The sequence below is a fragment of the Necator americanus genome, chromosome IV (genome assembly GCF_031761385.1).
Source record: "Necator americanus strain Aroian chromosome IV, whole genome shotgun sequence".
Lineage (NCBI taxonomy): Eukaryota > Metazoa > Nematoda > Chromadorea > Rhabditida > Ancylostomatidae > Necator > Necator americanus.
The window spans coordinates 6,856,734-6,884,304 of record NC_087374.1 but is presented as its reverse complement, the minus strand read 5'-3'; the positions used below and the strand labels follow the sequence as shown (position 1 = coordinate 6,884,304).

Sequence of the window (27,571 nt, the reverse complement as noted above, 5' to 3'; positions counted from 1 at the left end):
CCCATACAATACAAGGGCTAGCCGATGTGTCAAGTCAGTGTTTTTATCTTCTCAAACAAATGTGGTACCAATTTATCGATCCCGGAGGGATGAAAGACGTGGTGAGCACTAAGGCGGATTCGAACGCGAAGCAGGAAGCGGAACTTCTAACCACTTCCTGCACGATCGATCGGACGTTGATGTGATGTGGCATAAATATGGCCAAATACGAAATACACGAATAAACTACATTTATTCAAGTTCACGGAAATCGAACATTTTTAACCACATACTCTTTTCTCACAAAAATCACTGAATTATATTCTGGGTCATGCAAACAAATGCAAACAAACAATAAAATGATAGTTAATTACTACCAATAAACAGAATCCTACCCGTTCCATCTCACCCTTTCCACTGTTTTCCACAATAACAATCATTTAGGGCAATATCGCGCGCTTTCTAAAAACGATTTACATAAACGGAAACTGCTGCTCGTTCTCATACTAAACATCGAGGTGAAATGTCGCCCTTGTGGCTTTCGTCGAAGGATGTTTAGTCGTTTTGGAATGATGGGCCAACAAATAGGTCGACCAATGTGCCCTTTGATGGGCCCACGAATGGGCCCAATAATGGGTGAAATGGGTAGGCCACCAATGGGCGGACGAATTAGAAGAATGGACCAATGGAAGGACCGGTGAGTAGACCACAACGAGTAACAGCAGGGGAATCAATGGCCGGATCGATATGGCGGACCGACGGGGGATAAATGGGTGCACCAATCAGTGCCCCAAGGTGCCGCCTCCGCCCTGCGATTCGTCGAAAATCAACTCGGACTGCCCCGATAGGCAATAAGGGACGCTACGTGTACAAGGGTGGCGCGAGTAGAATTCCATGGAAATATGGTCCAAATACGGTATCAATCGAAAAAGCGTGCTTTTTTTTTATGCTCTAATTTCTATTTTGGTATTTCTTAGCTTAGCTAAGTTGAGTATCGGACCTTCACAGCTGTGTGATTTTTGCATTTAGTATCCAAGAGTTTGAAGAACACATTTCTCATTCGACAGTGACTTTTCTTATTATCATCCAAAAAAAGAAGAATTTGTTGTTACTGAGCGAAAACAAAGACACCCGGAATTAGCGATAAAATTGGTGCGAAGTAATTCCGACGAGTTTCCGAATAACGACGCCCGAAGAGAATTTTATTTAATAAAACTTTTGCGGAATTGTAGAGACTTTCTCTTCATTCGTACAAAGTTTGATGCTTCTAATTTTCTTAGTATCCTTCTAAAAACTAGGAAAAAGTTTTTCTCAACTAGTTTTTTGCCAGAACACCTGCAGAGATTACAAAATTTGCAGCGCAGGGCTTTCCATGATACTCGTTCAAAATTTTGCACCGAATTTTACAACCGCGCTATCGTAATCTCGCAAAGTGCGACAGATTTTCGGCTGTGCGTCGAAATCTGTATAACTTTGAACAAAGTCCAACAACTCAGCTTGTAGTCTACAGAAATCAAATTGATTTGAAATATTTTATAGAGGATAACTTTTGCTATCAGAATGCACTTTCATTTTCTTCCAGTCAAGTTTCATTCTCCTAAAAGTTAGTTGAGAAAAGGTTGAGAAAATTGTTAAAATTCTCAACTTTTTCTCAACTGCCTCCCAAAAAAGGCGAGCAATGGCTGTTAAAGGCATCATTCCACGAATCTGACGTGGTACGGATTTCAGGTGGAGTATTCGTATACGGAATCGTAGATTATGAAGAGAGGGGTGATTCTATCCATTCCATTTCTTCCTAATTTCCGTAAAAAACGGCCCGGAAGATACGGCTTCGTGTGTTCTGGCGCACTATTTTCTACAAGGATTTCGACCGGAGCGCGCCAGCCTTGTGCATGCGCCGCATCATCCGGGCCATTTTTTACGGCAATTAGGAAGAAATGATGGGAATCACCCCCCTCTCCATAATCTACTATTCCGTATACGAATACTCCACAATCCGTACCGTGAAAACCGTACCACGTCAGATTCGTGGGATTATGCCTTTCATGGAAAGAACTTGTGCTTTTCCGCTAACGCCACGTTTATGATGAGAAGGATTTTTCTGAAGATGATCATAATGACACAAAGCAAAACAGTAAAGCAGTCGAGCACTATTATGCGAAGTGTGTCATTTAAAGAAGGTATTGATGAATGCGGGGCGGGTGTGGTGTAGCAGTTAGAGGTTCCGCTTCCTGCACGATCGATCGGAGGTTCGAATCCGCCCTAGTGCTCACCAAGCCCACCCCCGGGGTCGATAAATAACCAGACTGTCGGGAGGATAAAACACCACTACATCGGCCAGCCACCGCAAGTCATTGAAGAGGCCAGTCACACGTTCGTGAACCTCAAACGATTCTGAATTGAAGTGAACGTGGGGGCGCATCCCAAGCGGATTGATTAACGCCAGATATACACACTTTATTGATGAATGTGTTTGAGAGAGCTCAAACTACCTGAGAGCTTCCCTGTAGTGCATTGTAGTGAGTGTAAAATCATCAAATTCAAATCATTGTAGTTGTAGTTGTAATTGTAATTGTAATTGTAGTGATCATTGTAGTTTGTACTTGTTTTTTGGAATACGTATACAGTAGATGTTATTTGAACAAATATTCAAAAACAAATGTTTAGATAGGTCCAATGTGTTTTTTTTTAAGCGGGGGAACTCATTCGGTAAGAGTATCCGCTGTGACTACACTATCTAACGATGGTTCGAAATCGCAGAGAGCCAGCCAAGCCTTTCATCCCTCTAAGGTCGTTAAATTGAAACCAGACTTGTCTGGAAGGATGAAAACGTTGACTTGATTCATCGGCTAAAAACCGGAAGTCTACGTATAGACTAGACACACGCGTTCGTAAACCTCAAAACGATTCCGGATTGAAGTGAATGCGTTGGCGTATCCCAAGCGAATTGATGAACTCCACAGACACTTTATCTTTTTGTCCTTTAATGTCTTTTCTGTTATTCGTTCGGGTCCTTGCCATATCTCTTGTTGGCTGGGTTCCCCTTCTTCTCAAGTTTCCATTATTCCTACAAACATCTGTTCACGATGAGGATGGGAATAACACGCGAGCGTAAACAGCAGCATAAAGATAGGAATGATGAGGCATTTGAGAGAGTAGATCTGGACATTTGGTTGAGTTTTAAGGCTGTGATGAGATGTGGAAAAAAACATTAGAAGGAATGAAGATCAAAGATGATCCTAGATCTCCTACTGGATTAGAAGTTCCATACCATACCATCTAGTTAAGAGAAGCGCATATTAAATACGTGAGCATTGCAGGTGTTTATAGCGTTCAGGTGTGTATTTCGTCCTGAACTTTATAATTAGCTGATTTTTCGTCATGCCAACCTTAACCAGTACGGTTAATTATTGCGCCAAGTGTTGGAAAACCTTTGTGTGGGTGGTAATAAACTTGACTTCATCACAGGAAACATTGCGCTCGAATTTATTCTACTGTCGGAAAGTAGTAGGACATTGCTAAAAAAAAAAATAGCACTAGCTTTTCCTGGATTAGAAGGGGTCAAGTCAAATTATTCTCGGATCTGGAGCAACATTCCAAGGTCGTTCTTCGGCAGAGTTTAAAAGGGCGATGTGTAGCTGTGCGTAGTATAATCGAAATGGACTAACGCCAAATTCGGACGATCACTTTGTACGAGTACCTGAAAATCCACAGGTAGGCAGCCAACGCTGAACTATGCCCAAGCACTACTAGCCACGATACCGTATCTCGCTGGTTCGCTCGCTTCACATCGGCCGATACGAGCCTGAAAGGTCAGGATCGGACCGATCGACCGTCTGAGACCATGTACTCTGAGCAGCTGTCAAGCAAGGAGGATGCGGGTCAACGCCGACGTTACGTTACACGCGTCAGCCCTGCCCCCTGGTCCAGGAAAAACGCCGACGACGGACTCGGATCAACGACGACGTCTGACCTCATGTGGCTTTGAATACTCGACAGCAGCTGGAGACGTTTGGCTGGGGGATCCTCCCTCACTCTTATTATTCACCTGACATAGCCCACTCTATCCTCCATATACTACTACTCACGATTGTAAGCATCGAGAAAAAGATGGATCTGGACCATTTTTTGAAATGGGTAGTAATTATAATCCTGGAAGGACGTCACAAGATGTCTTCTCGATCTAAATGGCGAAATATTTATCGCCAAATAAACCTGCACCAATCTTTCCTCAAAGAACGTAAAGATAAGGTGTGATTCGTATGGTTTTTGTGGGAAAGAAATTAGTGGATTTACAGCATATCATTATAAAGAGATTCATGCAGAAACCACAGAACAATTGTTATTTTTGGAGAATTTCCAATAACGATGGGCTAATGTACCGTCATTGATTTCTGCTTTGCAAGAATTTGGATCATAGTCGTCTCGTGATATCATCCAGAGAACTCTATCAGAGCAAAACGATCCACGAAGTCTGATGAGTTGTGACGTCTGAGCTCGAGTCGTTCCTTGATTCGCTGTTCTCTTACGTTTGCGGAGGACATCCGTTCTCTCGTTGAGTGATGGACACTAGTTTTTGATGTTTATTAAGAACACATTGTTGACTAAACTTGTTTTTGTAAAAAATGAATAAAAACTAAAACAGAAAAATATGTTTCATTACTTTTCGAACAACCTATTACATTCGGTACCGTGTTGCTCTCACTGAACACTCAAGATGATTATTTTTTTCTGAAAGAGGAAACCTATCACGGCTAACAAAACTGAATTAGGTAAGCGAAACTTGTGGATAAATATTTGAAAATTTCTTATTTTTTGAATAAATTTCAGTATATATTCTATGAACGCCAGAAACGAAGACGAAAAATGGGTAGTTGTAGTATACGCTTTTTCTCCCAATCAATCTAAGGTGATTACAATCGCAATTTGTTCCCGTATTCAATGGAGAAATTATCAAACTCTTCATTCAACTCTTTGTCGAAGAATCGAAGATGTTGTTGATAATAATGGTAATTACATACACTGCTTTTGATTCTTGATTTTTATTACTAAAACAATTTTTTTCTTTAAAATCGAGAAAAAAAAACTTGAAATGACCCAATATTAAGGGAACTGGAATGTTATTTTTATGCACTAAGTCTCGATATTTTCAAAACAAAAAAAATATCGTTGCTTTTGGTTTTTAAATTTTCTGAGTAGGTTTTTTTTGGTAGGTTTGGTATTAAAAATAAATGTATCGATCAAATGTCAGGAAGGTCACTGCTGATAATTTCAATGGGGACCGTGGTTATGGAATTTTACGACGATGGTTATGGGGTTACACTAAATACACGTTAAAAATAAACAAATAATATAAATAGAAATGAATACAAGGGTTATATGTGGTTGGTTGAACTAAAATAAGAATGAACATAAATGCTTTGGAGTTTAACTAAAGGAAAAAATGAGGTTTTTTTTTCCAAAAAAAAAACATTTTGCCAACCAGCACTTATCCTTTCTACGACTTCAAAGCAAGTAAACTTTAAACTAAGTACTAAAGTTAGCGAGTTTTCTTTAAAAATTCGTCAACTTTACTCATTCCTTAAGGTTTTCTTTAACATGTCTACCCAATATAAATAGGTATCAATAGTGGTTCCCACAAAAATTCACTGTATACATGGAAAGCTTAAAGGCATCACCCTAGGAATCTGAGGTCGTGCAGATTTCAGGTGGAGTATTCGTATACGAGATCGTAAATGGAGTGATTCCGTCCATTTTTTCCTAATTGCCGTAAAAAACGGCCCGGAACATGCGGTGCCGCACAAGTCGAACTCCCTGTAGAAAATAGTGCGCCAGTACGCCTGAAGCCGTATCTTCCAGGCCGTTTTTTACGGCAATTAGGAAGAAATGGACGAAATCACCCCCCTCTCCATAGTCTCCCATCCCATATACGAATACTCCACCTGAAATCCGTACCACCTCAGATTCGTGGAGTGATGCCTTTAATTTCGTCACGTGTTGTCCTATTTATTGTCTCTTTGAGAACTTTTAGAACTTTCAGGTAAACAATGTATATGCCTTAGGCGATGTGCTAAATTCATCATTGATTCATTCGTATATTTTGTCTAATACTCGACAAATGTAATGTTATTTCTGGAAATTTCCAAGTGTTCACCGTTTTATTTCTGAATGCCCTTCTTTATCCTATTGTTTTTGTGCTACTAGTTTCCCAGCGTCTAATCCCGTATATAACTGCAGGCATATGCTCCGCCCCTTTTTCCACTTCGCTTCCTTCGTTTCACTCCTTTTACTTCGCGCGTTTTCTCTGTGTTTTCGTTGAACTTGCTTGTGTTTTACCTTCGCGTTTCTATCATTTTTTAGCTTCCCCTCTTTTCATTGTTTTTTAAGATGTAAAAATAGTGTTAGAATAAAAAAAAATAAAATGTTCAGTTCCGTAAACGGTTACGGTGTTGCTCCTTTTTTGCTAATAATTACAAGAGACAAAAAAGTAGGTCTTAACAGTGCTGACACAAGCGGTTATTTATTTTAATTGAAATAATGATTGTTTTATTAGCCATCAACATTAGAAAGTGAATAATTTTCGCTGATGATTGATTGCTTGTTGTTGTGGACAGCGAAAGTTTCGAAAAAAACAACAGCTTATGAGCAAAGAACACAAATAAATAGTTTCTCACACAGCTCACAGGCTCACTTTCTAAATCATTCCTTCTGAGTCATTCTTTTAGAATCCAAGAATATTCTCCTGAATGAATTGCTGTGTCCTATGCTTCTGTTCTCGTGAACACGTTCATTAGCCGTTTTCCTCATGGGAATATGAGAAGCTTCGGCTTCGGCTGCACATCGCTTGGTAAATGCCTGGATTCGGTTTGGTCTCTGAATAACGATGCTTTCATGCTATCCATACAATTATTTTGATATTAGCAAAAGCGATCACGCGAACAACGAGCGAGAATCCCATTATTTGGATGAGGTTGAGCCGGACGTCCGCCTGCCTATTTTTGACACGAACACTCTGCGCAGCGTAGCCGGTCGTGTATGGAAATGAGGAATTTTTTTTTTACTTCCTCTTTAGTTTCTTCACTTTCTGCGCCATGTGCAAATTATTGTACTATCGATGATAACCTTGTACCTCCTCTGTACTGACTACATCTTTGAGAGAATCTATCTTCTCCTTCTCCTTCATTTGAAAATTCACTTGTGGTCATGTCGCATAAGCAATGAATAAATTGTGCGATTTTGTTCCATTCCGTATCCATAAACCATTCCTGTTTTGATTCACATCGTCAGAACAAGAGCTTATTTCCCAGAGAGGTGTTTTTCTCTCAGCCAGATTGTTTAGGCTGGTAAGGGTGAGTGCGTTTCCGCATCACGGCCAAAACATCAATCTCTAGGACCATATGGTACACATGCTTAACACCGTAGTGAGTGTTTGATTGAAGCGAGGAATAGAAGGGATAGAAAGCGCTGGGAAGAAGGGAAAATACATGCATCCACACTCAAATAGTTCCCAAACAATGACAAATACCGAACCGTTTCTGAAAAAAAAACCTGCTAATACAGATAATCGGTCAGTAAATCCACAAAAATTTTGACGTTTCCTTGTTTTTTGTGCTTTTTTTCGTCCAAAACATCCAAATGAAATCCGTTTGTCCGCTCCAGTTTTAAAGAATAAGGATAGTTACCATATATGTAGTCGCTTAATCCATGCTCATCAGTAAAAGAACCGTTTAGGCGTTAAAAAATCAGTGTTCCCAGCTAATCCCAAGTATTTTTCATTACTTTTAGGAACCGTTTTTTATAAAGTTGTGTAGGAATGTGGAAAATATTGGTATCCACAGTAAAATGTTTATATCAATATTTAAATCCTATAAAAAATAGATTGATTTGATTTGATTTGAACTTGATTTTATATATCAGTTTTTATTTCGATGGAAGTTATTTTCATAAAGGAAAAGATTGTTTTGCGACAATAACCGAATAAGCGTGCTTCTGCTGTTTCCATATAAACTTGAAACTCTTCGTAGCAATTTCTTCTATTTTTTCAATTAATATTAAAGAAATGAAAGAAATCGCTTCAATTTATATAATTACTGATTACTTATTAATCATCTTATTTTTTTAATTTTTTTCCTTTTCTTTTCCGTTCCAAATCCTTAACGATTTCGAATTGCAGTAAAACGCCCTGCCGCACCCCAAGTGGTTTGATTCGCCAGTGACTTTATCCTTTTTATTTGTTATTTATTGTTAATTATTATTTGTTTATTTATTTTATTTTTCGTTATTTATTCATATCTTCTTCTTCTCTACGAGTTGTTAATTGGTTTCTTTCTTTCTTTCTTTCTTTCTTTCTTTCTTTCTTTCTTTCTTTCTTTCTTTCTTTCTTGCAATTTTCTTGCAATTGTTTTGATTTTGTTGCATAGAAGTAGTACTGTAATAGTAGTGGTACTGTAGGAGAATCACTAACACCATGGAATACAATGTATGCACCTATTAGAACGAATTTATCACAGCATTTCTGCTACATTTATTTCAATGTCAGTGCAAAAGAGCTGTATTTTAAGCTTAGCGATGAGAAAAGAGAAATTAATGATTTTTTTCGATTGCTTTTCGAAATAGTCGCAGCGTTGGATTATCGCACCGAACGCCAATTCTAAATTGAGGATGAAAAAAAATCTCAATTTCAATTGAGAACTGAACACCTGCAACCTCATCGTTCCCTGTAATGTAAATCACACAGTCATTGCATACTTATACTCAAGAGCACACAAAAGATTTCATAAAATTCTGGGAAATAATTAAAACTAACTAATCTTGAAGTTAATTAACTTCAGAAAACCGTAGTTAAAGCTTTTTGCTTTTATCATTATGGTTACTTCTTCAATCTTCTATCCTTATTGAAAGAACGTTATTTATATTACGTTTATTTATACTACTATTTTACTATTTTACTATTTTACTTTACTTATACTTTATATTTTACCAACTTTATTTATTTAAACATTTATTAGCCTAACATTTCGGATTTTTTTGCCATCTTCAGAGGGCTGAATAGAAGGTAACTTATTGGCATAAATTTGTATGCATATTTTCTTATTTACTTATAATATATATTTTATACATTATATATACATTGTGTACACTAATTACTAATAAAGTTAATTTACTTTTTACTTTACTATTTATTTAGTCCATTTACGCGGCCTCATTCTTATCCTTCAGTTCCATGGTTACCTATGAGTACTTGGATTGTTGGATTCTGTTTCTAGTTCGCCTAAGGATTTTCCATAAGCAGCATTCATTTCTCAGCGAGCAACGCCCTACTTCTGCAACCAATTCGCTTTCGAGCAAAATTTCTTCAAGTACACGCTCAAAGCTAAGTAAAAGGGAAGAAGCTGAGAAAATCGTCTGAAGTGTTCATAAAAAAATGAGGAAGTTTGAGTGACTGTGAAAGTGGTTCGCGCGCAGTGCGTGGTTTCTCTTCTGAATAGTTGATCTTCTTCGTTTGATCTCATGTTCAGGTTTAATATAACATTTTAGCAAGAAGTATTGTATCCTAATTTATTTAGGTCGAGCAAAAAGAGAATCATCTTAAATGCGCGCGCTCAAACTTCTGTTTTCTCACCGCTACTGTACTTCGAATATTAAAAATTACAAAATTACAAACTATTGAACAAACTACGACCTATCGCGTTCGAGATACTCTCATCCACGAGCAGTAGATTGTTATTCTTGATTTTAACAAGGAATTGCGAGGTCCGTGTCGTGTTGCAGCGCGATAGGTCGTAGTTTGTTATTTTTATATTATTGTTTTTATATATTTTTCTTTTTATTATTTTTTTTATTTTATATTATTATTTTTGTTATTTTTTTTATTTCATGCTATGTACATGGCTAGGAATGACTGGTATTACAACCGTAAAACCATCGGTGAAAGGTGAAATTCTTGAAACCGTGTCCAAACGCTACTTGTTAGGGGAAATATCCAGCAGCAAAAAGCTAAACGAACTGATTTCAATTTCTTGTTACTGTAGTTTTCGCTTCCTTACGCTCCTAAACTAGGCTTTTCCATTGAAATTTTGACGTCATTACTCCTCACAATATCTTACTGTATCTGATCTGTTTTGTCCATTATTATTATTTTTTTTTTTTTTTTTTTTTTTTTTTTTTTTTTTTTTTTTTTTTTTTTTTTTTTTTTTTTTTTTTTTTTTTTTTTTTTTTTTTTTTTTTTTTTTTTTTTCTTCAGAGTACTTTTTTCAACTGTTCTTTCTTATTCCAGCGAGTACAGTAACAGAAATCTGAGAAATATGATGGTTCACTTACTTTTTAAATAAACACTAAATAAATAAATACACATAAGTATTTCCTAATACTAATAGCTCCTAACAAAATTGTTGAGAAACACATACATAGATTTGACCAGACTATGCACTATGACAGTACGTAGTGACCTGGTGGTGCGCAGGCGGTTGCGCTCGATGTGTTGCGATGAATCTAGCGGTTCTTATAGAAATGGGACCCTTATTCATCCCTACAGCCACCCCTACGACAAACGATGGGCCCTGCTCGACCCCATTTTTCCATGCATTCGCCTATTGCACTGGGCTTCATATCTTTTTTTACCCAGCTCTAGCACCATTTACGAGCACATTCACTGAAAGAAAAATGAATAGAATGTCTGGCGTTAATCATTCCGCTTAGGATCCGCCAATGCATTCAACTTCAATTCAGAATCGTTTATTGTTTATGAACGCAAGTTTAGGCTGTAAAACGACTTGTGGGGTCCAGCCGTTGTATTAAGTGGATATTTTTATCCTCGCAGACAATTCTGGCACGAATTTATCGACCTCGAAAGGTGAAACGCTTGGTTGGCTGTAGAACGGTTTTGAACCACCGATGGACCGTACAGTTTACCTTTTGGACCTTTTACCGACGGGACCTTTCATCGACTGCGCTAAAACCGCTCCATTCATTGAAAATTCACTAAATAAACATTACTGTATGAAATTAAGCTAAATAAGCTAATAAATTAAGCTTGAATTTAAAAAAAGCTTAAAATATATTAAGCTAAATAGCTAATAAATTAAACTAAATAAGTAGGATAAGACATTCCTAATGGTTTTATGAATTAGCATCACCACAAATCTCTCAGTCACATAACGTTTGAGCAAAGAAATTCTTCCATAATTTTTTAGAAGTTTCAAAAACGTGATGCGCATGAGCTAGCACAAACTTGTCAGCAGCTCCTTTCACAGCGCAGCTTATGGAGGATTAGCGAAGAGGTGGATGCCCGTAAAAACACACGTACAGCAAACAATAATGCTAACTGCTATGTTTTCTAATAGTTTCCTTACGAGGTTTTTAGATGGAAATTTTTATTTCCTTAATATTTTTATTTTCAATGTATATGAATACTTGTACTCATTCCTTGCCTCTTACTCTGGGCACGCCTTTGTGCGTAATAAATAAATAAATCAATAAAATATGTGTTCTGTTTTCATTACCTTGAATCTTGATTATCGAAACATTGATCCAGGTTAGTGACGGGATAAACGTAGCTGTGTCCCAATTAACCTCTATCTAGGCTTTTGAGGATGACGAAAAAGCCGAAACCTCAGGCAAATAAAAAGTTCTATCTAAAAACCTCGTAGGCACACTATTAGAAAACATAGACAATAAGGTTTTTGAGGTGAGCGCGAGGTTTCAAGACACGAGAACGTTCAAAATGCCTATTTCTTACGGAAGAGAGAGCCGCTACGCTCTCAAAGCCTTCAATCTGTGCAGCAAAATGTATCACAATACATGGAATTGAAATTTCTATTAATAATATTTGTAATATTTATTTTAATTTCAATTTTAATTATTCCAATTAATGTTTTTATTTATTCGCATATAACTGTTGTCAAATGTACTATGTCGGCTATATCGGCTTGAGACGTTACTTTTTTCGTTCACTCATTCCTGCCCCTACCGTTCAATAGGACCGAGATCGATAAGACGAAGGTGTGGATAAGATTGTCGAAGTTATTTTCTTCTTGGTTTTCCGATAGTTTTTAGTCTTCTTTCATCTACTTTTGCTTGAAATTGCTTAAAATTACTTTATAGTCGTGGTGGTAACAGATTCTTTTTACTGGTGTTACTATGAAAGTAGAAGTGAACTGAAAAAAAATATGGAAGGAGTCTATGAGTTTTTCCGCGCTTGTCTGTCGCAAAATTATAGAAGGAACGTTTCATCTACTTGGAAATGTTAACAACAATGCAACTTTTCCCAGAATTTTTGTATTTTTTGCAGGTTCCTTCTTAAAAATTCGCTAGTACTTAAAAAAAACCTTAGAATCCCATAATAGTTATCCACAATGAAAGTATTAGGGAAAGTACTAAGTTGTAAGAAGTAATAGAAGTAGAGAGTAGAGGCGGGTACCGATAAAATAAAAAAAGGTAAAGACTCTGACGTTAATAATTCCGTTTGGGACGCGCCACCAGGTTCACTTCAATTCAGAATCGTTTGAGATTTATGGACTCGTGTTTATCCTGTAAAATGACTTGTGGTGGCTAGCCGATATGTCAAGTCAGTGTTTTTATCCACAAATACAAGTCTGGTACAAATTTATCCACCCCGAAGAGATGAAAGGCTTGGTTGGCACTAGGGCGGTTTCGAACCATCAATCAGTCGCGGAGGAACCTTTTACCAAGTGCGCTACGCCCGCCCATCAGGCATTGGTACTGTGGCTCGAAACTCGTCAGGCAAATACAGTACGTTCGTCTGTGACTGTATAATGTGCTACTAACGATAACAATAACATTAACTCACTCATGTTCAGTGAAAGTGTCCTCAAGTGTTGATGTATAGTCCACAACTACCTCTCAACTCATTTACTTCTTCTTCTCCTCAGAATCTCTAACCTTTTCTTAAAATCGAATCTATTTTTAGTAGCGAGTAAGTTCTCCGGAGTTGCACTTTCGTACTATCAGCGATAATCAACGAAGAAGTTCCAGGCGATGATGGAAGTTAGAGTGCAATTAAGATAGACACGAGCGGTTGAAGTCCTCGTAATTAGTTGCGGCACAATTTCTCGAGGATGGCAGTGCGCCACTAAACTTATGCTGAAAATTCAACGAAGAACCTCTATTGAAAGGGGAACAATGGAATTTTTTCAGACAACAAACTTTAGATGAACAATGTCCAATCATTCTTCTCCTCTCTAACTAAGATTTCAAGAGCAGTCTGTAGAAATTTACTGGCATCTCTCATGTTCCTGACATTGTAGTTCGATTATTTTTTCAACTTTGTGATGTAAACAGTACCTATGTTTTTCTTTTATTAACTTGTATTCACTGGCATTTTTAAAACTGAGAATATTTCTTTTCTCCCGGCATTTCCTCCTACCAATCTATGTACATCCTTCACAAAGGCCAGAGAGCTGTCAGCTTCTTCGTTTTGCCAGAAGTGCTAAAATTTGAGAAAATCCTGCTGATGTCTATTCATTATTCATCCAGACTTCGCGCCTAGCACATATTTCTTGATGATACTTCCCTCGCCTAGTGGAAGAAACTGGCGCTACGTAGCCCGAAAATTCTTTCTGGATCTATGAGCAAAAACTCGTGTCTGTTTGTTTTTGAGGTCCACCTTATCTAATTCTTATTTGATTTTATTGCAGAAATAAGGCGAGCTTAAATGTGTTTGATAAGAACTTGTTTTTCTCAGTTTTAGCATCTTAAAAACAAAAAAATTCACAATTTAGTCGAAACAGAATTAATCGCTTTTACGTTCTAAAGTGTGCAGAAAAGGATTTCAAAGATTTTTTTGGATCAATATAGAGAACTGGGAAGTAGGAAACAGGCAGTTTTGTTTATAATTGTTGATATGAATAAGCTTATAAAATAATTCTCTTATGTAACGAGACCAGTAGCACCTTTCCGGATACTTGTAAAATTCCACTCTATAGCGGCATGTAACGAAGATCTTTGCACTGTGAATTTTTAAGTGTTCAATTCTTTGATTTACTAATGATTTAATAATTACTTTATTCTTTTTTAAAATTAATTTTCAATGAGTTTAGAAATCTCTGATAGTGCAAAAATTACTGCAAAGTTGATCAATCAAATTTGATCAGCATTGATCAATTCCTACGGGGATGCGCATGCCACGTTCGACTTCAACTCAGACTTCGATCAATAACCTCGTTTGAGGTTTATGAAGCCTTACAATGACTAACGGGATGTAGCCGATGTCTCAAGTCAATGGTTTTATCCTCCCAGGCGAGTCTGGTAGCAATTTATCGGCCGTGGAGGGATGAAAGGCTTAGTTGCACTAGGGCGGTTTTGAGCCACGGATCGACTATGCGATCACAGTGGAACCTCTTACCGATTGCGCCACACCCGCGCTTCTATAATAGCAAGGAATGGATAAATTCTGCGCAAGTGGATTTGGTGAGGATTCAGAAGTTTGTGCTGAGCGATGCTCATGTGTGAGACACGTCGGGAACGATGTGAACAACTGTGTCAGGCGTGAACATCACTGTTCACCGACCAAGTCAAGTCAATAAGGAAGCCTGTACATGCCTATTCGCTTCCGTGATCGGCCATGCGGTCACAGCGGAACCTCTATGTAGTAGCTAGTAGAAGAGTTAAACCTGAACTAAGAAGCAGAAACGAACTGCAAGCGTCCATACTCAAATCTCACTTAAAGGCATCACTCCACGAATCTGAGGTGGTACGGATTTCCGGTGGAGCATTCGTATGCGGGATCGTAGATTGTGGAGAGAAGGATGATTCCGTTCATTTCTTCCTAATTGCCATAGAAAACGGCCCGGAAGATACGGCTTCGGGCGTTCCGGCGCACTATTTTCTACAAGGAGTTCGATTGGAGCGCGCCAGCATTGCGCACGCGCCGCATCTTCCGGGCCGTTTTTTGCGGGAATTAGGAGGAAATGGACGGAATCACCCCCTCTCCATAATCTACGACCCCGTATACGAATACTCCACCTGAAATCCGTACCATCTCAGATTCGTGGGGTGATGCCTTTAATTTCGTCACGAGTTGCCCTATTTATTGTCTCTTTGAGAACTTTCAGATAAACAATGTATATGCCTTAGGCGATGTGTTAAATTCATCATTGATTCATTCGTCAAAGCAAACGACAAGTCAAAATTAATTGTGAAGTGATTGTTAGAGGGGTGACATCAATAAAAACAAATCTTTCGTGTATGTAGTTCTTCATGAGTTTCACATTCAGTCAGCGTCTGCTTATTCTTTATCGAAGGTCTAAACAGTAATAAGGTATACAGTAGCATAAATACAGTTACGTACGCATAAACACAGTTTCATGACGTTTCTGATGTGCTCCGATTTGTTCTACGTATTTTCACTACCTTCTCACTCCTTTTCATTCTCTCACTCAAATTTTTTCTCCCCATCAACAGACATCTTTTTCCATCGATCAAATACATACCTCATATGAAATCCACAGATTTAGCCGGATTTTAGCAGATTATGGATTTGTATAGATTTTTGCGAAGCTTCATTCAAATAAAAAAGAACATTCAGAACACATTTTCGTTACGCAAAAACGTAGCTTCAACTGTAACGTTTCTCGAATTTTAAATTAGGGAAATAAAGCACTACTGTACATACTTCTTCGTTTTCGAACCGTCTCTACATCTTTCGCTTTTGTTTTTTTTTCTATTCCTCTTTATCTTCCACAGAAACTAAATAGGCAGCATATATTTTGTACGATTTTTCATATCATCGTCAAATTTCTCCTTCCGGAAGCAATGTTTCCTGTTAGTGCTGGGAATTTTCATGGAATTAGTCGATAATCAGTTTGAAATTTCCGTTCAGAATGGATGAAACGGACAACACATGTGAAGATGAACATCTAGCACCACCAGACCTTATCCGAATAGTATTGATCGTAGGTATGGGAAGTACAGCATGTTTGATTGGTGAGTATTGATTGATTGGATATCCATTATTTTTCCATAGAATCTACTTCTTATAAGTCGAAGTAAAGCGAATTTGTTATGCATGTGACTCGTGGAATTACTTTCCGTGTGCTCTGCTCTCACAATTATGTCTTGTGAGATGAGAAGGTGTTCTAATTTAAAAGCGCTCGCGGTCTCAAGTGGGATCCCATAAGTGGGACGTAACATATTATGACTACTTTTAAATTATTAGGTTATTATTATGTATAATTATTAGATATAGTATTTTCGATTTATGTGAATAGAACTTCTTAGTTGAAATAATTGAGACTTACAATAACAGCTTAAACTTCTAAACGTACTCCAATCTAAAATACTCTTTTAAAACATGCAACACAGTTTTTCTAATCGTTGCGGAGCTTCTGATTTTAAAAAAATCACAAATTTGGTTGTGTACCTTTCTTTTCTAGCAGATTCACTAAGATGTGGTACAAGTTTTTTTTTATTTCACCCTGAAGTGATGGGCTCAGACAATCGTTTATACATCACCTAAGGGAAGATTCTCGAGGAAAGGGACCCAAACTCAAATTTCCAGATTTTTATGGCGTAGATAGTTCTAGTAGTGAATTTGGGAACTGGTTCAAAAAACGAAAACCATCTAGGATCACTAGTTTCGTAACATTACAACACCGCCACTAATTTGTTTCTTGAATCCCTTCGAAATGCTAAATATTTTGTCCAGTTTTGGGAAACCAGCTCGAATCCTATGAATCTATCCTACTTTTTCATTCCAAACGTATTGTAAATATATCCGCGGGGTATACCAATGGCACGATTGCGGAGGTGTAAAAATAGTTAACAATTATTGGATAAACTTTGCTTTCAGACCACACATTTGTCAAAACTAAATCCTAAAAATAAATCACCGTAAACAAAGTAGTAAGTTGTAAATAGTATGTGAATAATTCAATAATCAACCATAAAAAGTTTGAAATCAGCGGTTCAGTCGCTTTCAAATCGTATTTTCGAATTTTATTCTTGCTCAGTTCCAAGGATTCTGACGATATGTGACGGATTAATCCGTCGGAGACCGATTTTTGGATGCAAGTTAGTAGCGGTGTTACGTTGTGTACCACAGTGCTACACATACATATATTGGATTTGCCAAGGACAACAAAATACGTAAGGTGGGCCGGACACGTGATGCGCTCCAGCGACAACCGTTGGACCAGAGCCATGAGCGATTGAGTGCCACGCGACATCAAACGCAAAGAAAAACCGCCGACGCGATGGTTAGATTTCTTCACAAAGTCCTTCAAAGAAAGATTCGATGCTTTTCGTGTCTCACGCGAAAAGAGAAGCTATTGGGCGATTCTGGCACGGGATCGGGACAAATGGAGAAAAAAATTACAGGCGCCCGCTAGACCACTACGAAAAACAACGGGAGTAAAGGTGATCAAGGTGATCAAGGTGTTACACACATTACAGGGAAAAATGTGGCTGGGGAGGGGGGGAGGGAGGGACACTCAGTGGCGCCATTATTTCCCGACGCTCTAATTTACTTTTTTTCTCTTAGTAAGTTTAGTATACATGTCATAGATCCTCTAAGGCTAATGCTTAGGCCTTAAGGCCCCGATTGATTTGATTATTTACTTCGAGAAATAAGGGCGCAGCTGAGTGTTCCCTTCCCCCCAACCACTACCTCACCTCACATTACACTCCTTACGCATAGTTTTTTTTTTTAGGAAAAAATTTATTCTATCTCCTTAAGACCTATAATGGTAGTGTGCTTGATTAAATCCGAAATGGTGGATGGTACAGGAGTCGTTTGTTTTAAATTTTTCCGAGAAATACTTCATTTTGTGTGGACATAGAGCCACATAATCCCCTGAACCTATGCGCCTGCTGCTGAAACTATAGAGAACAATAGAGAAAGTAAAATAGGAAAGCGATGTGGTTCCAGTCAAATTTTGAAAAAAGTAACATAATATGGTAATAACAGAAGGCATAGTTTTAGTTCTCATTTCCAGGAATTGTTCTAAACACGCTGCTGCTCCTGACGTTTTCTCGGCTACGATTCCGGAACACAAACCTACTCTATCTATTTCTCCTAGCCGTATTCGACATATTCGTTGAACTTTTCTTTATGGTAAGTTTATTTGAAGAACAAAAAATTTTTCAACGGAATAGCTTGACCGTAATATGTACTTGAGTTTTAATGTGCACTTAAAGGAAACAAGCAATTTTAGTGAGCTGAGCGAGCTTAACGATCCCTATAAAGCTGTGTGTCTAATTAGGGAAAGCGCAGAAAATCAGAAATGGAAGAATAGATAAGAAACATAATTAGGAGTGATGTAGGTGTTTCATTAAAGCTTCTCGAGCAGCAGAGTTAGTTTGAGTTTTAGTTTTGAGTTTTGGATCAGATTTTTTAAAAAAAGAATTTCTGCACAAGTTAATCTCTAGGTAAATAGCCGCACATATATACGTTAATGAATGTCCCTTTCCTTACAAATTCGCCTCCTTCCAGGCGACATTGCTGTTCCTGAAAACTCCAAAAAAAAGCCCCTTTCCAGAAATACATAGAGCAGAGAAAAATATCGCAGCAAAATTCTTTACTCCTACACTCGTTCGAATTTTTCCTGACAAAATCTCTCTTTAGAGGGATAAATTTTAAATTAAACCACCGCCGTCTCTTTTTTCTTCCCAATTTCTATCAATATGATTCGATTGATGATATCCTGGTGCGGTCACGGTGCAGTTCAGTCAGATCGCTTGTTGGATAAAAAAAACCCTAAAAGGCAAAGATAAGAACGTGGGACGCATCCTTATTTGTATTTGTATCCACCAGTTCACGAGAAACTTCATCTATCCAACTGTATAAATCATGTTGGTTTTGGCCTTAAAGATTCACCTTGTACAGAGTTGTTTTTTTAGAAAATCCTCAAACTAATCTCGAAAAAAAATTAGAAGAGATATTTTTATATTATATATAATTGGATAGAATCCTGTTATTGAATTAAATTTTCGTATCTCGCAAAAAAAAAACGAATAATAAATAAAAATTATAAATGAAATAAAGGATAAAGTGTCTGGCGTTAGTCAATCCGCTTGGGATGCGCCCCCACGTTCACTTCAATTCAGAATCGTTTGAGGTTTACGAACGTGTATCTGGCCTCCACAATGACTTGCGGTGGCTAGCCGATGTGTCAAGTCAGTGTTTTTATCCTCCCAGACAAGTCTGGTACCAATTTATCGACCCCGGAGGGATGAAAGGCTTGGTGAGCACTAGGGCGGATTCGAACCTCCGATCGATCGTGCAGAAAGCCGAACCTCTAACCGTTACACCACACCCACCCAATAAATAAAATAATAATAGTAAGTAATAAGTGAAAAAATAATAAGTGGTAAGTAACTTTGAACTTTGAAGTAACATTGAAAAATACCATGAAATGAAGTACGATTCATTTACGACTTGCGGTTAATACATGGACAAGTAATACTGCTGCAAAAGCACTCGCCATATCCCTTCCTATTCTACCCTGGACCTTCAGTTACCTCAAAAATCGATTATGTGTTTTTGTCTCTTTAAATCGGGGCCGAATGTATGCACATTAGTGTCATAAGTTTGGTTCACATTTCCGGCCTAATTAATGTAAATCTGGAAATGCGAGCTTATGCTATCGGACTATTTCGGAGCGCTCATTTAGTCCTAGAACTCGACCGAGTTAGGGATTCAGGAGAATAATTTTGGTGCAATCCTTTCTGTGATTTCTCCAAGTTCTTGTTCCAGAAAATTTCTCACTCGTGAATAATGTTCGAGAAGTTTTCTTTCTGTAGTATATCCACCTTTAAAGGTGTTTGTGGATGTTTTGCTCAGCCAAGGATTTTGTCCTACACGTTTCGATAAGCAAACTGATTATATATGCATTTATATGCATATAGCAAACACTCGACACCATAACAGGACATTTCCGACCATGTTTAGCCACAAATCATCTCGCCGTTGCTATTTTGCTACAATGACAAATGCATTTTACAGCACGGAAGCTGTGTATGGATTACGGACGGTGAGTTCCACCCAGAGTGGAAGCGACGCCTGAGGAAATTCTCCAGAAAATTTTCAATGTTGAGTTTTCCAGTTTAGGATTAATTCTTCCTTTCGCCCTCTAAAATGTATTCGACATTTTGGCAAAGTGGCAGAAGAGATGATATGTGACTAAATATGCCCGGAAATATGCTACTATGGTGTTCAGAGTTTGCATAATTGGAGTTTGGGAGGTATACAAAGAGCACAATGAAAACGGAAAATATATGTAATCGGTGCAAATACAGAAACCGAAGAACAAAAAGTATAGTCGGGTCAAAACGACATGAATCACGGACAGTTGCGTAAGCGGCTGCGTTCGAAGCGGTGCGGTGAAGACAGTGGTTGGATCTGAACTGGGACCTTGGCGAATTCCAGAGATGGGTGGCGGTAGCGATTGTCCTTACACGATCCCAACTGCAACGCTCCACCGCACCGTTACGAAAGCAGCCGGCTACGCAACTGCCCGTGATTCATGTCGTTTTGACCCAACTATATTTACAACTATTAATTTGAAAACAATTTCTATGACTTCTTGTCCTCTGATCCACGAACTCGTGATGTTTTTTCTTTGCTGTTTAAAGATCTCGTCGCAAAGAACGTCTCGAATCCTACGTACTGGAGAGGTCTCAATATCGGTTAGTCCTGATAATGCTGCCTTTAAGAAGGGAGGTCACTCGCAGCTGTAGTCAACACAATTAAAGTGATCTGTATGTAATCTGATCGTCCGCAACATATGCATGAATGGAATCAACATAAAGCCGGATCAAAACATCATCATCCTTCTTAAAGGGATCACCCACGACTCTGGCGTGGTAAGGGTTTCAGGTGGGTTATGCCCATACGGGGTCGTAGATTGTGTGGAAGAGAGCGATTCCGTTTATCTCCTCTTAATCGCCGTAAAAAAACGGCCCGGAAGATCAGGCTTCGAGCGTTCCGCGGCGCTATTTTCTACGACGAGTTCGATTGGAGCGCGCCAGCCTCGTGCACGCGCCGCATCTTCCGGGCCGTTTTTTTTTACGGCGATTAGGAAGAGATGTGCGGAATCACTCTCATCCTCACAATCTACGACCCCGTATAGGCACAATCCACCTGAAACCCGCTCTACAGCAGATTCGTGGGGTAATGCCTTTAAGGCAGAGCGTCACGAAATTGACCCGATGAAAACCTCATGGAAAACATAGAGTTCGGGATTTAAATTAATTTTATTATTACTATTTATTTATTTTTAAATTTTTGTCAGCGTGCTTCCCCTCATTTTCCACCAACCTGTCCCACGGCATTTTTCAGAACGATCACGGGAAATTGAGCAGGACCGTGCTGATACTCGTGAGCTAATCTTAATGTTAAAGTTAATCTATACTTCTTATAAACTCTACGTTTTTCCGAAGGTTTTCAATCCACGTCAATTTCTTGGAAAAACCAAAGCGTCGAAGTGAAGAATGTTAAGTTGGCTGTGTAGTGGAGTGCAAAGCAAGTGGTTTTGCTTGGATTTGTCCAGCTGGTCGCCTCAACTAGCGCAGTCAACCGGTTAAAAATGCAACCAAAAAGTGTGTCATGTGGAGCCGAGAAGCACGAAATTTGCTACATAGTGACGGCGTTTTGCTCTTAGACCCACCTTCAATTCTTAGGGATCTAATTCTGTTTATTTTTTTTTACGAAAAAGAATTATGGAAAACCGTAGAAAGCAAAATGGAGAGAGATCCAGGGAGTTCATCGTAATCATTTCTTATTTTGCTGTTACTTTACAATTATTAATTACTTTACAATTACAATTGTTACTTTATGGGGCGGTTGTGGTGCAGTCGGTTAGAGGTCCGTTGTACTCACACGGTCGATGGTTGGTTTGAGACCGCCCCAGTGCAAACCGAGCCCTTCATCCCCCAAGTGTCGACAAATGGATACCAGACCTGTGTGGGAAGATAAAAACACTGACTTGATGATCGGGAGATCCCCTGCAAATCATTTTGTAGACCAACACTTGTTTCAAAACCTCAACGATTACGAATTCCAGTAAAACGCGTTGGCGCATCCCAAGTGGATTGATACGCCAGTGATTTTATCCTTTATCCTTACAGGCTATTCGTTTTCAATTCCTTTCCTTTCTAACTGTGTGGTTAGTTAAAACGAGTATCATTTCACTTCATTTCGCTCCCTTCGGAATCACGAACAGCGCGGAATCGATGTGGTCGCCGCGAGGTGCTTTCCGCGAGGTGATTTGCCACGCCACATACCGTAACTCAACTGACTTCTCACTGCGCCTGATGACAGAATAGATTACTACGAGCTTTGTTTCCATACGATTAATGAGATCTCAATTGCTAAAATTGAAACTGCTCACCATTCCTGCACCCACCCAATGAAAACTGATATTTTACAACGCGAAGGGAAATTTTCGTTTTCTGAGAAACGTTCGAAAAAAAAAACGCCATCTAGCTCAACAGTAGGCTTTGGCCAATCCTACAGTTTTTTTACAATTCTCCACATGCGAGCGAGAGATGAAAGATTAAAAAAAACAAGCGCAAGATTTCTCCGCAAAGAGAATGGTTTATTTTTTGAGGTGGTGCAATTTCAATGCTTCTTTCAAAATTCATCGGAAAATATGTCGTAATGAGCTTTTTGATGAGCTGCACACGAGATTGTTAATTAATTTTATTGGCTAACGTTAAATCTCCATTTTAAGAGCCTGAATTGGGCGATTCAATCCACAACCTAATTGGCGAAATTTCTCCACAACTAAACAAACAAGCTCTAAGCCTACTTTTCAAGAATTAACGTAGGGACTCGTTTTGATTGTGAGGAGATTTTTATTCGCTTAGATTATGAACTGAATTGCCCATTTCAGACTCTGAAGAAGACGATTTACCGAAGTGTTAGCGAAGAGAATTAAATAACAACCTCGTGTACAGCTAAATAAAAATCTGTATGACACCTTACTATGCCGAGGTTCATTGAAAGTTCAAGATTTCCATAGAGAAATATTTCAAAAAATCCCTGCAAACCATATCACGTAGAGAAATAAACGACAAACGGACTTAATTATATTTATATTCATATTTACATTTTTACTTTATTTTTGAGGTTTACGGGGGCGGGTGTAGTGTAGAGGTTCCGCTTCCCGCACGATCGATCGAGGTTCGAATCCGCCCTAGTGCTCACCAAGCTCTTCATTTCTCCGGGGTCGATAATTTGGTATCAGACTGGTCCGGGAGGATTAAAACACTGACCTGACAAATGGGTTGGCCCCCGCTTGGGGCTATGGGCTAGATACACGTTCGTAAACCTCAAACGCTTCTGAGTCAAAGTGAACGTGGTGGTGCATCCCAATTGCATTGATTAACGGTAGAAACTTTATCCTTTATCCTTTGCTTTATGTTTTATTTTGTTTTATTTTATATTTATATTATAATTCACAAAAACTAGAATCGGGTTAAAATTCTAAGATGAGCGCTTGTATAAACGACTATGAGAGTTCCATTTATCGACTAGAATGAATTAGAGAATTTTTAAACATTAATTTGATTTTTATTTGTTTATTTTTAATTTTAAGCATAAATACTCATGGTACAGCAGTTTCGTGAACAATTGTCACAACAATTTTCTGAATAATTGACGGGTCATATGAGAAAAATTACAAAATCATCTATTTTCTTCCCCTAATTGAATCATATTTGTGTACTGTGTGTCATTCAGCTCATGTTTCCCTCAGCTCTAATTTGGGAATATTTCCGTGTGGAAATGTTATATGTGGCATGGCATTATTATATTCGCAGTATCTCTACATGTGCCCAGGTACAGTTTCGGTTTTATAAAACACAATTTTTTTTCGTTTTTCTTCTTAAACCGAAAAAAAAGAATAAATCAGCTTGGTTGTTTGGATGGTTTCATTTTCTTTTTTTTCTCTTCTCATTCGCATTTTCATTTCTTCATTTCTCGTTCTAAAATGACTAACAGAGCTCTGTCATAATTCTTCTTGAATGCGCACATCCACTAGCAATCTCTAGTGTATTTCTACTGTTGAAAATTTGAATTGATTGCTACTAAATCCGAAAATGAGTTAATAATAACATTGTTGCGCCCTAATTAAAAAGAAAAATAAATCGAACAGTCGAATGAAAGCGTTTTTTTCGAACACGGCAAACTTTCACTGACCTCGAGAATCCTTACCTCTTATTTCTTTTTCTCTCTTTTTTTAATTCTCTCCTATACTACTCAAAATAATAACACTTACTATTCAAGTTCAATTACTATTCAGTTGACCCAATTTGTTGTTATGAATAGTCCACAATCAAATCAATCAAATCGCCATTCCGTTCGGACTCATTACATGTGAGGAAAAAAAGAAAAGAAATAAGAGAAAAGAAAAAAACAAATATGTGTATAAATTCGATTTTGTATGTAAGTGGTCTATGGCAAATTTTGTCAACGACAGTCATTACAACTGTTCCTTCAACTTTTTACTTTGAAGGTGAGTTGTAGCAAAAACATTTGCAACACCAACAACAACAATTTCTTTCCGAAGGTAAATAAGGATGGTGTTATAGAAAAATTGATTTTCCTGTTTGTATGGCTTCGTTGTTGGGGGTTTATACTTCATTTTGCAGGTTCTTATTGCCGCTTCAACATTACTCATAGTGTCTGCATCGTTCGAGCGTTATATTTGCTCATTTCGTTCTACGGCAGGTATTGAGCCAAAAAAGCGAATGATTGTTATTGCTGTAGTAATTTTCTCAGCAATTATTATGAAGGTAAATATTTTTGATTGTTTAGAAATAGTTCTTAAGAGTCTAGAACAGTCTAACATATATGATATATAGATGATCCATCTTGACTTTACGTGCTGGCATCAGGATCTGTTAACGTCGTTCCTCTTCCTCCCAACTGTCATCAAAAACGTGTACAAGTTTTGTGAGGGGCAGCGATCACAGTCCATCTCGTTGACGGTCTCCCTCTTGGACGACTAGCATCTCTTGAAATCCACTCTAACGTTTCTTTAGTCCACGTATCGTCGATTCCCCTCATAATGTGACCGGCTTATCTCTGGTTAGTCTTCGATATATATTAGGTTGGGCAAGAGAAACAACTCCCTTAAGTCGGAGTTAGCTGGCTGGTGTGTCAAAACTCAGAAGATATCTAATCTGTCAGCTGGTCCATAGCTTTGGAATGATGCATACGCTGCTACTATCCCTCTAGTTCTACTTTCAAATCTTTCTTGATATTGATGGAATGTTCGAGATACAAGTCAAGATTTTGGAAGGGTGCACTTCACCCGTCCTCACAGTGGTCGTCTCCATTTATCCCTATTCACGATGCTATTCCTTACCTGCTTCGTTAAGTTTCTTAATCATAGTCTCCTCTTCAGTGGTACTTCCCAAAATGCAAAGGGCTGTTCATGGTTGTATGGATAACGGACCATCAAGTTAAAACCATTTAAGTGATTCCTTTGCACCTTTCGAAATCCGATCTAAGTTTGTCGTGCGCGGCTTGAAAGTACGTTCAGCACAGGCTTGTAATTTTCCGAACAGCAAGTCGTAGTCAAGGTTTGTGCTCCCCTCAATGTGCCAATCGAAGTGGGACAAGGAGTCCTCGAGTATACAATCATCGTATGCGACTTCTTTGCTCTCTTTCCTGACGGAACCATTTCTCCGCGAACGACGGGTTTACCGTCATTCGTCTGTCGCACGTCGCTTTTTCTGCTCCTAATCTCTTGAAACAAACACCTTTAGTTTGTGGTCTTCCGAGAAGATCATTTAGTCGGTGCCAGCAAACACACCCCGAACAACCTGAGATTAGATCGCCTCTTATGTTCGCCATACTGTTCGACGTCTGCGGAGGCAAGAGCCACAGTGCATTGTAGATGGCGCTGAGGCAGTGTGTACGCTAGAGTGCAAGGAAGACTTTTCCCCAAACTAAGCACCCCTGTCAGAGAGAGCTTTGATTTCACAGGTGTTTCATAGGTTGTCGGCACCCTACAAGGATCGCAGGGAGCCACCTTGCCACATTTTGTCAAAATGGTGGGAATTTTGGCGGTACCTTACTAGGTTTCCAGTTATGAGAAGACGGAAGTATCGGAGTTATCGAACTCTTCCTCTGTACAGGAGACTCCCACAGAGGACGTACCTGCGTTGTGCATCGCAGTTCGAAGCCCGCACCTCTACATCACTATAAGGAGGCGCACTGTCGGGGATGACGTCTGGAACTAAAACAACCCCGATTGCTTAGCCCAAATCTTGTGCGATCATTAAGTAACTGCCACAAGCTTCTCTAATGTATCCCCCATCGGAAATAATCATTTCTACTCTGCTGGGAAACGGCAACTTTTTTAAATTTCTCTCTTATCGGAGGAAATTTTCTACGATATCATAAAAAGGTTACACAAACATCTGCTTCAGGGATCCATATATTTTGAGCTGGAATTGCATACGTTTCCGTACTGCCGGGCATTCAGCAATCTACGACTGGACCTTTCAGAAATTACTCGAAGGTATATGGTTACATCATAGTTCTGCCAGAATAGTACGTTTTTGACTTTAGTGATATCTACAAGACTGTGTGGATGTTCTGGTGCCGCAATTTTCTTAATGTCTTTCTTCCATTTTCGCTATTGCTGATGTTAAATTGGGCTACTATAGCCAACCTCAACAAAAATTCCAAGGACTTCATTGCTGAGGTAAGGGAAGTGAAGCGGATTGAGGTAAGAAAGATGAAGTAACAGCAAATGAATCCTCAATCAACAAGCTTCAAGGGGTTTGTGCTCGCAGTGTTTGATCAGAATAAAGTGTAATATTCGGAAATAAGTAAGAAATAGAAATTTATTTATAAATATTCAACGTGCTCCTTCTTGGGCTAAGTTGTTATCCCGATATGTAGATAAATAAACCGATGTTGAGCGCTTTGGACTGGGGGATTAGATGTCATGAGAGGGCTCTTCACTTTCTGGAGTAAGAGAACGGCATGTTGATGCGTTTGCGCCACGAAAAGGCCCCACTGACAATGAGTTTGCTGACTTTTTCCTAACTATCCTGACATAGACAAATGCGTTTTTCTTTTTCTTTTTGGTGCACTATCTGTGTATGCGAATAAATAAAGAAAATTCATCAACAACATTTTTCTGTCATTTTCGTAGGAAAAAACTAGTTTGGCCTTGGTACTTAACTCTTTTTTTCAGCAACTTCCGACACTTCTACCCGGTGGCGCGAAAGCACCTTTAGTCATGCGTAAGAAGAAGGATGCAACTCGAACTCTTGCCGCTTTGGTGACAATTTATCTACTAACAAACACTCTAAATCTTCTTCTAACCATTATGGAATTTATTCATCCAGAATTTTTGAGGGACCTAGGAGAAGGACGGGTGTACAAGTGAGGACATTTTTCTCTTTTCTAATCATATGTTTTTTTTTCTGAATAAAAAGCTGTTGCAGTTATCTTGCTGACTTGTCGTCACTTCTGACTATTTCATCGACGGCGACTCGACTACCTGTCTACTATCACTGTAACCATGAGATTCGAAAACAGCTTCGACACTTTTTTCGTCAATTTCAACTCACTAAACACATTGTTTTATCACATGATGCAGAAAATGTGTAA

At 38.6% G+C, this 27,571-nt stretch overlaps 1 protein-coding gene across 3 annotated transcripts; it reads left to right on the top strand.

Annotated features, from left to right (window-relative positions):
- Nucleotides 1-530: 530 nt before the first annotated feature.
- RB195_000548 (uncharacterized protein) lies at nucleotides 531-27,571 on the top strand (the record flags this gene model as incomplete). Of its 3 annotated transcripts, XM_064196958.1 has the most annotated exons (8): nucleotides 531-676; nucleotides 15,818-15,921; nucleotides 17,931-18,049; nucleotides 24,589-24,732; nucleotides 26,377-26,468; nucleotides 26,519-26,654; nucleotides 27,153-27,343; nucleotides 27,406-27,571. In XM_064196958.1, the coding sequence occupies 8 exons, from the start codon at nucleotides 531-533 to the stop codon at nucleotides 27,569-27,571; spliced, it is 1,098 nt and encodes a 365-aa protein (XP_064052839.1). The 3 variants fall into 3 exon arrangements, with proteins under 3 accessions (XP_064052839.1, XP_064052841.1, XP_064052840.1); XM_064196959.1 differs by lacking the exons at nucleotides 531-676; nucleotides 15,818-15,921; nucleotides 17,931-18,049; nucleotides 27,406-27,571 and having other exon boundaries at nucleotides 24,688-24,732; nucleotides 26,519-26,678; nucleotides 27,153-27,347; XM_064196960.1 differs by lacking the exons at nucleotides 15,818-15,921; nucleotides 17,931-18,049; nucleotides 24,589-24,732; ... (2 more) ...; nucleotides 27,153-27,343; nucleotides 27,406-27,571 and adding an exon at nucleotides 3,733-3,967 and having other exon boundaries at nucleotides 549-676.